The sequence below is a fragment of the Peromyscus californicus genome, unplaced genomic scaffold (assembly GCF_007827085.1).
Source record: "Peromyscus californicus insignis strain IS unplaced genomic scaffold, ASM782708v3 Scaffold_8__1_contigs__length_139910024, whole genome shotgun sequence".
Classification (NCBI taxonomy): Eukaryota; Metazoa; Chordata; class Mammalia; order Rodentia; family Cricetidae; genus Peromyscus; species Peromyscus californicus.
The window spans coordinates 64,251,128-64,263,294 of NW_026294606.1; the positions used below are offsets into that span (position 1 = coordinate 64,251,128).

The 12,167-nt window shown below is 40.9% G+C and overlaps 1 protein-coding gene across 4 annotated transcripts in view; it reads left to right on the forward strand.

Annotated features, from left to right (window-relative positions):
- The window catches only part of Prpf18 (pre-mRNA processing factor 18), a 39,092-nt gene that overhangs the window by 9,263 nt on the left and 17,662 nt on the right, over window positions 1-12,167 (forward strand). For 2 of the 4 annotated variants that reach the window (XM_052729406.1, XM_052729407.1), the window contains 6 exons: window positions 1,277-1,390; window positions 4,311-4,457; window positions 6,189-6,257; window positions 7,879-8,019; window positions 8,157-8,228; window positions 10,365-10,520. In XM_052729406.1, the coding sequence (XP_052585366.1) occupies window positions 1,277-1,390; window positions 4,311-4,457; window positions 6,189-6,257; window positions 7,879-8,019; window positions 8,157-8,228; window positions 10,365-10,520 (699 nt within the window). The remainder of the gene's footprint in view (window positions 1-1,276; window positions 1,391-4,310; window positions 4,458-6,188; window positions 6,258-7,878; window positions 8,020-8,156; window positions 8,229-10,364; window positions 10,521-12,167) is intronic. The other 2 variants (XM_052729408.1, XM_052729409.1) reach the window with 1 other exon arrangement.

Sequence of the window (12,167 nt, forward strand, 5' to 3'; positions counted from 1 at the left end):
AAAGTAATAAGCTCAGTTTTTTCTATTTTAGGTTCTTTTAAGTTTTGATTAACTCAGTGATCTTTTGTTCTTATGATGCCTCATAAATATATCTGTGTTTTAACATATCTAATTGTGGATAAGATTAAATGTAAAGACATTTCATTTAATGTAAATGTAAATCACTAGTTGATTAAAGTGTCATCCTAACATATAGCATGTCTATCATAAGAAATCCTGGAAGAGCAAACATAGATTTTGCTTTTTTTTTATTTTGGTTTTTGAGACAGAGTTTCTCTGTAACAGCTGTGGCTGTCCTGGAACTCACTCTGTAGTCTAGGCTGGCCTGGAGCTCCCAGAGCTCCAGCTGCCTATGCCTCCTGAGTGCTGGGATTAGAGGTGTGTACCACCACTGCCTGGTGCAAACACAGATTTTTTTGTTTTGTTTTGTTTTTGTTTTTTCGAGACAGGGTTTCTCTGTGTAGTTTTGGTGCCTGTCCTGGATCTCACTGTGTAGACCAAGCTGGCCTCGAACTCACAGAGATCCACCTGACTCTGCCTCCTGAGTGCTGGGATTAAAGGCGTGGGCTACTGCCACCTGACTCTTTTTTTAAATCTATATTTCAAAATAGTGTTTGGACACTAACGTATGTGTTAACATATGTTTAAAAAGGACTAAGCAGTCATAATACTTGAGACGAGGGCCCATAGTGTGTCACTTATGCTATGTCCTGACAAATGGACATGTGTCTATGTCTGTGTGTCTGTATCTAAATCTAGATGGCTGACATGAAGGGCTTGCTTTAGATTTGCATTATAGATTCATACAACTTGATAGGAATTATTCAGTAAAAGAATGTATGAGATACTTGAGTCAAAATAGTGCTTTATCTAAAGTATTTTCCCCTTTCATTCACAAATATCTGTTATGAGATAGGTGATTAAAACTTACTTGAAGGATCTTGGGGCTGTCATACTGACTGACTGGTGAATGTGCTTGCTTGTGGATCCTTCCGACCTGAATTGGATCCCTGGTACCCACGTGGTGGGCAGAAAGAATTGACTCCTATACGTTGTTCTCTAACCACTGCACACACTTCATGGTTCACCGCCCACCCAAATACATTTTTCAAAACAAAAAAAAATTGAAGAATTTTATGTTTTACTTAGAAACATTTATTTGCATAATTATACTTATTAAACTTAAGTTTCAGTTTAAGATAAATATACACATTGTTTTGAGATATTTAGTGGGTTTTTTTCCCCTCTTTGAAGTTTCCTTTATGTGTCTTCATAGGTCATCAGAAGACTGAGAGAAAGAGGAGAACCAATTCGACTCTTTGGAGAAACCGATTATGACGCTTTCCAGCGTTTAAGAAAAATAGAGATTCTTACACCAGAAGTTAACAAGGTGAGACGTCAGAACAAAGCTAAGAACATAGAATGGCACCACATAATCAGGAGTAGCATGGTTGGACTGATTGCATTATTGTAGGCGAATATGGGAAACTGTCAGCATAGGATGGCACTACAAGAACTGGAGTAGCGTGAGATTTGACTAACTGCATTGTTGTAGGCGAATACAAGGAACAGGGTCAGCATAGGATGGTACTTCGTGAGCTGGAGTAATGTGGGATTTGACTTGCTGCATTTTTATAGGCAAATATGGGAGAATAGTGTCACCTTAGTGCTGCTGAAGTAATTTTACTTTTTTTTTTTTTCTTCTTCGAGACAGGGTTTCTCTGTGTAGTTTTGGTGCCTGTCACTGGCCAGGCTGGCCTCTAACTCTCAGAGATCCTCCTGGCTCTGCCTCCCGAGTGCTGGGATTAAAGGCGTGTGCCACCACCGCCCGGCATAGTAAGGGATGTATGTATCTTAAGCGTAACATTCGATCTATTTTGACAAATACATGTGAGCATATAAGGATAAAGAATATATTCATCACCCAATGCCCCTGTCACTTCTCTGCTCCAAGGCAGCTACTTTCTGAATTAAGACACCGTGAATTAAGTTTTACTTCCTGTTTTGGTAGTTAACATTTTTAGTATTTCATATGGATAGACCCAAGAGTGACTATCTAGTTTCTTTGGCTCAGCATGACATTTTTTAAAGTGCTATCCATGCTGTTGTGGATAGTTTCCTTTTTATTGCTTAGTTATATTAGTTATATGACTATGCCACAGTTTGTTTCTAGTTTGGGCCTACTGTGAATAAAACTATCATGAATACTCATGCAATTATTCGAGGAGGAGTCGATCTATAGTCTCCCCACCCTCCAGAGTAAATAGGTTTTCTCAGGGTAATAGCTACAAGTAGCATTACTCAACGGTAAGAATAAGTGCATGCTTTATAAGAAGTGTCAGGCATTTCTAAAGATCAGCGCATGGTATTGTTAGATTTTTGAATTTAAACCATTCTCTTGTATGTGTAAAATCTCATGATTTTATTCATGTCCCTGATGACTGAAAATGAACGAGCATCTTTTCATACTTGCCTTCTTTTGTCCAGTGTCTGTCTTGTGTCATTGCTGTGAGAAGTACCTAACAAACGCAGCTTCAGGTCAGCTGTTTATTTAGGTGACACTTTGAAGGGATACTGTTCATTTGGGCAGGAAGGCAGGAGGTCATCGATCACATGGCAAACACAGTCAGGAACAGAGGGGTGTGTCTGGCATTTGGCTCTTTTTCTTCTTTGTTCCATCTGGGACCACAGGCCATGGGATGATACCACTCACACTTAGTGTGGGTGTCCAGGCTCAACTAACCCAGTCTGGATGATCATAGCTGTACCCAGAGATTTGCTTCTGTAAATTCCATCAACAAGATTAACCATCCAAGTTTAGAAAAGCCCTTTACCAACACTTGGCACCATGTAGCCTCCTCATTCTGTCACTGTTGCATCTGGAATGATATGTGTAATCTTCATGAAGAAACCATATTGTATCATGTAAGTGTCAGGAACCTGGAGAGGAGGACACGCAGAATGACTTGAAAGTTCATGAGGAAAACACCACCATTGAAGTAATTGAATTGCTTGTCTTTTATTAATGTGTTTTTATTAGTTAGGAGCTGCTTATATGTGCTGGATATAAGCCCTTTGTTACGTACACAGATAGGATTTTTTGACTGATTTAGTTCCTAGCCTGTGAATTACTTATTTTATTTTATTTTTTTTATGGAGTGTTGCTGAGCATACGTTTTCAATTTTGATAAAGTCCAAATTGACTGTTTTTTAATTTAATTTTAAATTTTTCTTATGCTTGTTGGTTTTTGTGTTCTGCTTGAGAATTCTTTACATATGGGAAGGACTTGAAGAGATGTTTTGTGTTTTCTTCTAGGAGTAACAGTTGTGGATTTTAGGTGGGAGACTCTGATCATGTGTTTGTGCTCAGCATCTGGTCCGTTCCATGGTTCCTGAAAGGCTGTAGTTTTGCTTTGGTTGTTTGGTTCTACACCTGTCAGTTAGGGCTGTGTTTGGTCAGCTCTTCTGGGGCTTCATTAATGTTTTATTACTTACTCTGTTCGTTAATGAAAAGTATGTGTGGTTTTCTGTGGCTGTATAACAGACCTTCCCAAAACTTGATGCTATGAAGCAATTTATTAATCTCAAGTCTTTCTTGGTTATTGTAACTTTAATGACACTAGACAAAGTCAGTTCTGACATTTGATGACTAAGCTAGGCAGTCCTTTGCCTAAGGTCTTCATGTGATTGCGATCAGATGGAAGTGGTTGTTGTCTTCTTCTGAGGGCTGCTCTCCTCCAAAGAGTAAACGGAGGGGGAGTAGTCATGGGGGAGACTGTGGTCGGAGACCCGTCGTTTTCACTAAACTTCATTATTAGAACATAATGACCTTGCTGATACCAATTTGTAGATTTGTAACGCAGGTCTGTTTTCTCTTTCTTAGCGTTAGACTGGACAATGCGCATACATTCTTTTAAATATGTTTATAATAATTAACTTTTGAGTGATGCTAGTATTAGTATAATGAATTGATTTGTTTGAGTCCCTAGTTTTGACAAGCCCTTAACATGAAATGTATTTTTGGGGGTGGGGTTTGGGAGGGGAAGGTTGAGACAAGTTCTTATGTAGCCCAGGCTGGTCTCGAACTGAACCATCTGGTCCTTCTGCCTCTACCTCCCCAGTGCTGGGACTACAAGTGTTTAGTCCATGCCCAGTCTCTAAGTACTGGGGAGCTTTGTGCATGCTAGGTAAGCACTCTGCTAACTGAGCTGCATCTCAGCCTAGAATGTACTTGATATTAATGAAAGATCACAGATCACACCCTGGTGAAATTTCCTAACTGGTGCCTTTCTTGTTCTCCCCTTCCGTAGGGCTTAAGGAATGATCTGAAAGCAGCTTTGGATAAGATTGACCAGCAGTACTTGAATGAAATTGTGGGTGGTCAGGAACCTGGAGAGGAGGACACACAGAATGACTTGAAAGTTCATGAGGAAAACACCACCATTGAAGAGCTAGAGGTACTCTCTACCCAGCGCAGCCCATTCCCCAGCATCCCTTCCTCCTCAGGAGCAGTGCCCCTCCCTACACAGTATACTCCTTTGTCACTGATGGCACTTTTTTGTTTTAGGTCTTGGTTTTTTCTCATTCACTCACATTTCTGTATTTCCTACTTTCATAAACAATCATTGTAATGTTTGATGTGCATTCTTTTATTTGCTGTGATGTTCTTGTAAAGCTTGCAATTTTTATGTGCATGTAAAGTAATACTGTGTTGTGGTAATCTTTATTTTATTGCCCCCCGCCCCATTCCATACTGTTAAGATCCACATTTGTATGGTTTTTTTCTTTGAATTGGCCATGTATTATGGCATTCCTATATTTTACTTTTAGTTTCCTTGTTATAGTGGACAGTGTGGCTGCCCTCAGCTCCTCCTTAGCCACAGACATGGACTGAAACAGAATTATGGGGCTTATTTGGACATATTTCATTTGAGTCCTGCCCAGCTGCTCAGCCATGCTGTCTCGGTGTGTAACCCTACAAGTAGCACTGAGGGGCTTGTGTTCCTGCATTCCTGCCAACACTTGGCACCATGTAGCCTCCTGATTCTGTCACGTGTGCTGCATTTGGAATGATATGTGTAATCTTCATAAAGAAGCAATATTGTGTCATGTAAGTGTCTAGCATGTAACATACAGTTTAAAGTTTGTTTTTTAATATTGACTACAACATAGGCTGTTATTTCTGTTTTCTTTAGTTTCTGGCTCCTGAACATGTAGTGATCTCATTGGAGATCGTGGTTGAGAGGTGGTTGTTTTACGGTCCTCCCCTTCCCATCCCTTGTTTAAGGTGGTGTGTACCTTTGACCTAAATAACTGGAGTGAGCAGTCACTTGCAGTCAGGCTTGTTCCCTCCCTCTCTCCCTCTTTTCCTTCTCCCTTCCTTTGCTATTATTTTTTTTAAACAATGTTGAGATATTTGCACCCTATATAATTCACCCAAATAAAGTATACAATTGAATGGCTTATAATATATATCCACAGGGTGTTTTTGCCACTAGCATAATCTGACTTTTGGCCATTTTTACCTACCTAGGAGAAATGCCCAGATCTGTCAACACTCACTGATATTTTATATTAAATTTACAAAATTGGGGTCGGCAAGGTGGCTCAGCTGTTAAGAATACCATGCATTGCTCTTTCAAGTTTGGTTCCCAGCACTCATGTTGAACTCTGGTCTCTGTGAACACCTGTACTCTATACACATATCCAAACACAGATACATAGCTAATAATAATAAAAGCCTTTACGATGTTTTAAAGCTGTTATTGTGGATATATATGGTATGCACATGATGTTTGGTAGGGGACTTTTGCCACTGCACGTGTGTGGAGCTCTGAGGACAACTTTGTGGACTTGATTCTCTCTATCCTCCTTTCCTTGGGTTCTGAGAATTGAACTCAGGTTGTCCAGCCTACATCATCAGACAGCAATTGCTTTTACCCACTGAGCCATTGTGCTGACTCTTCTTATCTTTGTCAAAGGTAGCACATTGTCCAAATATAAATATGCAGTCAGGTTTTTTTGTTTGTGTGTGTGACTTGTCTAGAAATTTCAGCAAATTTTAAGATAAAAATTGGTCAATATGTGTGATAAACCTCTTCTAACCTGTTGTTGGTCATACACACACTCTGATACACCTTTTTAACTGTTCTGTGTTAGTGAACAGAAGTATTGTTCTCTCTCTTCAGGCACTGGGGGAATCCTTAGGGAAAGGTGACGATCATAAGGACATGGACATCATCACCAAGTTCCTGAAGGTGTGTACTTAGGGAGGGAGAGCATTGTGGACATGGAAGAAGCAGTCTTAACGTTTGTGGATATATTTGGATAGGGTAATTGTCAAATGTTTGTACTTGTCATTTAAGAACCTGGTACTCATTGGCTGTGCCACTGGAGTCCTTAACATTGTTCATGCAGTGGTTAATGAGTGTCTGCGTTCTTGTGGGACTTTTCTTAGAAGCTGTAGAAAATGATTGCAGCAGCGAAGTGAACACCAAGTTTGTAGAATTCTCCTGTTCTCTGTAACTACCCTAGAGAGAAGGGCCATGGAGGCGATCCCGAGGCTGTCAGGGGAGGGTGGAGGAAGGGCATTGGCAGTGCAAAAGTAAATACCTTAACTTTGCAGCAAGGCCCGTTTCTGGAGTTCTGTGTGTATTTCTTGTTGCTGGTCACTGGTCCCGTATTTGCTGTCAGCATTTCTTTGGAGTCATCTAGGTAGAGTGTGGTCAGATCCTGAATTCATTTCAGTATTTGTCTGTGTGCTGGGAGATTTAGTGCAGAGAGGCCTTTTATTTGTGTTTACATTTTATTTTACTTAGTTTGTTATTAAATTTTTATGCTGTTTTTCAAGACAGGGTTTCTTTGTGTGGCCCTGGCTATTCAGGAACTTGCTCTGTAGAGCAGGCTAGCCTCAAATTCAAGGAGATCCTCCTGCCTCTGCCTCCCAAGTGCTGGGATTAAAGGCGTACACCACTGCCGGCCAGCTAAAGTATTTATGTTTTGCATGCAACGTTTATTTGTCAAGGTTCTAGAATATATCTAGGCTACAGTGTGAACTAGACAGTGCAGGCAGCAGCATGGTTTCCCTCTTTGATAGTCTGTCCTCGTGTCGCAGCAGAGAGGGCCATGTCCCCTTGTCCTCACTGTCACCTGCCTCTGGAAGGAGAGTCCAGTTAAACCTGGAGTGAGAATTCCGGATCATAGTTTTATTTTTGTTCCTTTTTTTCTTCCTTCACCATTAGTTGGGTGTGTTGATGGGATTTTTTAATTGAATTTTCTGTTCTAGTAGGTAAAAAGTCCAAGATATATGTAAGATACTTCAATCATTGATCAAATGTCAAAGTGTGCACAATATAGATCAGAAGTTCTTAACTTTCCTAATGCTGCAACCCCATGTGGTGACCCAGCTGTAAAGTGCTTTCTGGTGCTACTTCATAACTCATTGTGCTACCGTGAGGAATCATAAATATGCAGGATATCTGATAAGTGACCCCTGTGAAAGGGTCATTCAACTCCCCCAACGGGGTCAAGACCCACAGGTTGAGAAGCACTGGTATAGATGCTAACTCTAGATTAGTTGAACTATGTGTAATGGATACAAGTAAAAATACAGTGGAAGTTTAATCGGGTCATTAAGGAATTTGTATCTCTTTTCTGAGGAAATGGATCATCTTCACAATGTAGTAGTACTAGCGGTGTTTGTTACTTTGAAACACATGATGAAACAAACAGAACTTGCTTGTTAATCTTATTTGACGCTAATTTAATCAGCGAGGACAGTGTTGTAAGGAAGGTTGATTGTGTACCATCGCTGTGTTAGGGAACTTTTCCACCCAAACCACTGGGTGGCATTGCAGCCTTAACTTTTTCTGTCAACAGTTTCTTCTTGGCGTTTGGGCTAAAGAATTGAACGCCAGAGAGGATTATGTGAAACGCAGCGTGCAGGGCAAACTGAACAGTGCTACGCAGAAGCAGACCGAGTCCTACCTCAGACCACTTTTCAGAAAGCTCCGGAAAAGGGTAAGGTTTCTGGAAAATACTTTAAATACATGTTTGGTTGTTTTTTTTTTTTTTTAAATCAGAGTATATAGATTTAGAATAAGTAGTTTTCACTACATATAGTAGCTTCCAAAACTAGTTGTTTTTTTCTTTTTCAGAATCTTCCTGCTGATATTAAAGAATCAATAACAGATATTATTAAATTCATGTTACAGAGAGAATATGTGAAGGTAAATTATTATACTGTGTATTGCAGTTATTGCGACCATTATCTAGGTTATGGTCATAGTATAATGGTTATTTGGAATGGGAAGGATTGTACATAGTACGTTTAAGAATGAATGTGCAACAGGCTAGTAGGAAAAAAATCTTTCTGTTCTCTTGGCATGGAGTAACAAACTTGAAACCACAACTGTACTTTCTTAGTCATTGTAAAATTGGGTTAAAAGGTTCTTTAGAGCATGTGCTGTATATATAGGCAGTGTTCATTTTATGGATGGGATTGAATTTCAGGGTGTATAAATAGTTGATTATGGCAGAGAACGAATCCTCCCATAGGAACAAGGTTCTTCAGACTGCTACAAAAGCCACTTAATGTGTAATGTAGCTGAACCGTTGTACTGCTGAGTCAGTGGAATTTACCTATGCCTTGTTGTTTCTCTGGGAAGATGGTGCATGGAAGGCTGCCAGGACTCTTCTCAGCCTCAACAGTACTATGGGAATCGCAGAGCGCTGCTGGGGAGGGCTGTTCTTATTTACTCCAGTGTCTTTACTCTTGAATGGGCTCTGGGAGAGGTGCTGGGGAAAGCACCCTAGAATCCAAGATTCTTGGGGAGAGTTTGGAAGGGGGCATTGGAGGGAAGTCAGTTGGTAGAAGGGAGAGAAGGGCTCTGGATACTGATGCTACACCAGTGAGGAGGGGCTTCTCGTGGCTGAGCCTCCCAGGAAGCCTGGAGTGAAGATCTCTTGGAATCCCAGTGGCAGTGCTAGAGCACTGGAAAAGGGAAGAAGGGATGCTGGCCTTCTCGGGTGACGTCATGCTGCTCTCCCTGTTAGAGCGTTGGGTCACTGAAGCAGCGATTGGACTCGTATTGAAGCCAGTTGCTTCCGTGGAAATATTTATTTCATTCTTAGTTCTTGTTAGTTGCAGGGCTTTTTAAATTTATTTTAGTTCTCTGAGAGTTTCCTGCATGTTTTGATCATATTCCCTCCTCCCAGTTCCATGACATTTAATAAGCATTATAATCACTGCTTGCCCTGGTGGACACCTGCCTTTTCCACGATTTTATTCTCATGACGTGTATCCAAACCAGGTGAGAGCTTGTTTTGTATAAATGACAGAAAGAACCAGTAAATTTTAATAATGTGCTGGAAAATTCTCTTTGGAATTTTAGAGAAGCTGAAAATTGGAAGTTTTATTAAAGTCCCGTGTTGAAGTTACACCTGAGAGCCAGTGATTAAAACATGCAGAATTCCCTTTCAGCTGAAACCCTGTAATGTGTTGCAGGGCGGGTGGACGGTGATCTCCCAGTTACCTGTAGTGCTTGTGTGGCTTCCCCACTGTCCTCGCATCCAGTTAGAGTTTTGAAGTTGGAATCCTTATGAAGGCTGCCTGAAGTCCTTGGGGATCTCGTAGACGTTGCTTGCTCTTTGTTCTGTTCCCCTCCTTTCTCTCAGCTCACCAGACCTGACTAAAGTCGAGCTGTTTGTCTTCACTGCTTTCTGTCTTGACTTTTTTTTTAAGGCTCTTGGCAGGTGGGAGACTTGGGGGTGGTGAGAAATTTGGGGGTCAGAGTGAAAAGTGTACTTGTTCTCATGCTTCACATGCTTCATCTGTTTGACTAGTAAGCCAGTGTCCTGTGTGTTCATCTGTCGGTCACAGACCGTATGTGGTTATCCCAGCAGATAGAGTACCCACCCCGTCCAATACACACTGCTTCCTGAGCCCCACCGTGTGCTGTGTGATTTGCTGTGTGATTGCAGGTTGCATGGTGGAAGGCCAGCTAGCTCGTGTCTACCTCCCAGCCACGTGTGGTGAAGACTGGATCTAAGATAGAGTTTCTGTTAGCATGGCAAGTTAGCTACCTGCTCGTCCAGTCTGAAATGCATTGCTTTCCAGTGCACAAAGGCTAGAAAGGGTGTTTGTCTTTCTCACACGCTTAGCCTTGGCTTCTGTTTTCACAGGCGTTTGTCTTTCTGGGCAGGGCAGTAAGTCATCCCATACTTTCATGTCTTGATTTGAGCAATGGAACAATATTCATCAAGAAGTAGATGAGAAGTGAGTCAGGAAGGACTCTGCAATACTCGAACTAAACATTTGAACCAGTTTGTTTTGGCCTTTCTGATTTCTTAAACTTTCCTTTCAGGCGAATGATGCGTACCTTCAGATGGCCATTGGAAATGCTCCCTGGCCTATTGGTGTCACTATGGTTGGCATCCATGCCAGAACTGGCAGGGAAAAGATTTTTTCCAAGCATGTTGCACATGTTTTAAATGATGAAACCCAGCGGAAATACATTCAGGTAAGCAGCTTTAAGGGACAAGATTTGCTCTGACAATCTTTTTTTTTTTTTTTTTTTTTTTCTGTGTGTGTGTGTGTGTCTGTGTCTGTCTGTCTTTTCACACATGTGCACACACATACACATGGGCATGTACGTACCTTGGCATGCATATAGAGGTCAGAGGACAACTTTGTGGAATTAGTTCTTGTCTACATTTAGGGACCGTGGGTTCTGAGAATGGAACTCAGGTCATTTGGCTTGCATGCACAACAATTGCTTTTATCAAGCCATCTTGAAGGCCCCGCTCCAACATTAGTTGTGCAGATGTAAAAAGGTAAAATGTAAGAAAAGGATTACGCTAGTTCCCTTATCTGTGGGGAGTGCATTGAACAACCTCTAGTGGATACCTGAAATGTTAGACAATAGGAACCCTATGCATAGTACCTCACAGCCCAGATATATATTTAACTGTGATAAAAGTTAGTTTATTAGGCTGAGTAAGAAATTAACAACACAAGCTAGACATGGTGACATAACACCTGTAATCCCAAGACTCAATAGGTGGAGTTAGAAGAAGCATGGAGTAAAGGGAAGGAGGGAGATCATGTCTCAGATAAACATAAAATGCAGGAGGAGGTAGGGGAGATTGTTATAGTTGGATGAGGAGCAGAAGAGGGAGGTTGTTAATAACTGTTTAGAAAAAAGGACAGTTGTAACGATAGTCCGTAATGTTAGTTGTTGATTATGGCCTCCCTAGAAACAGTGTGGTCCTCTGACCACTCTGTGATAACGTGAGGTACAATTTCTACATAAGAAGATGAAGTGAGCTTGGTGATGTAGGCCATGTCATGTGAGTAGATGGTGGCGGCTACTGTTGAGCTTCTGCTGATCCTAAGAAAGAAGCCATGATGGTAACGGTTGACTAAAGGTAACTTAAGTGTGGAGACTAAACCCCACGTGAGGGAAGTGTGCACAGTGAGCAGGGCATAGCACAGGAGTGTGTGGGAAAGTTCAGTACTGCTGAGCACTTGTGTTTACGACAGCCTCATGGAGTAGAGGACGCCAGTGACAGTGACTTTCATACATGATAGAAAGGAGGGAAATCATTATGCTTTTAATTTTCTTACCACTAAAACAAAACTGTTGGAATTTGCTTTGGTTTGAGACAGGGGCTTCCTGTGAAGTCCAGGCTAGCCTCAAACCTCCACCTCCTGAGTGCTAGAGTTACTGATATGAACCATATCCAGCTTGCTTTTTTTTTTTAGTACATCAAATGAGTTCATAAGAGAAAACTGGGAGTTTAGTGAAGACAACCAATTTAGGGTGTTTTATAATAATGTGACTTGCAGTGTGGATTTAGTGTATGCTAACCTAAGAAGGTATGGAAAGTGAAGTCTTGGCTTCAGTGTATATGATTATTTTTAAGTAGCATATGAAAATATCTTTCTAATTACATGACTAAGTCTGAAGTATTTATAGTTAGTTTCTTGAAGTTATACATGCCACATACAAACTTGTTGGCACTAGGCTCAACTTTTCTAAAAACTTTATGTGAATAAAAAACAAAACTAACTATAATCTAGCTTTGGCAAACTGTCACAAATCCCAGATTGTGCGTAACGACTTGCCGGGTGGCGGTTCTTAAACTTGAAGATGAGCTTTGGAAGT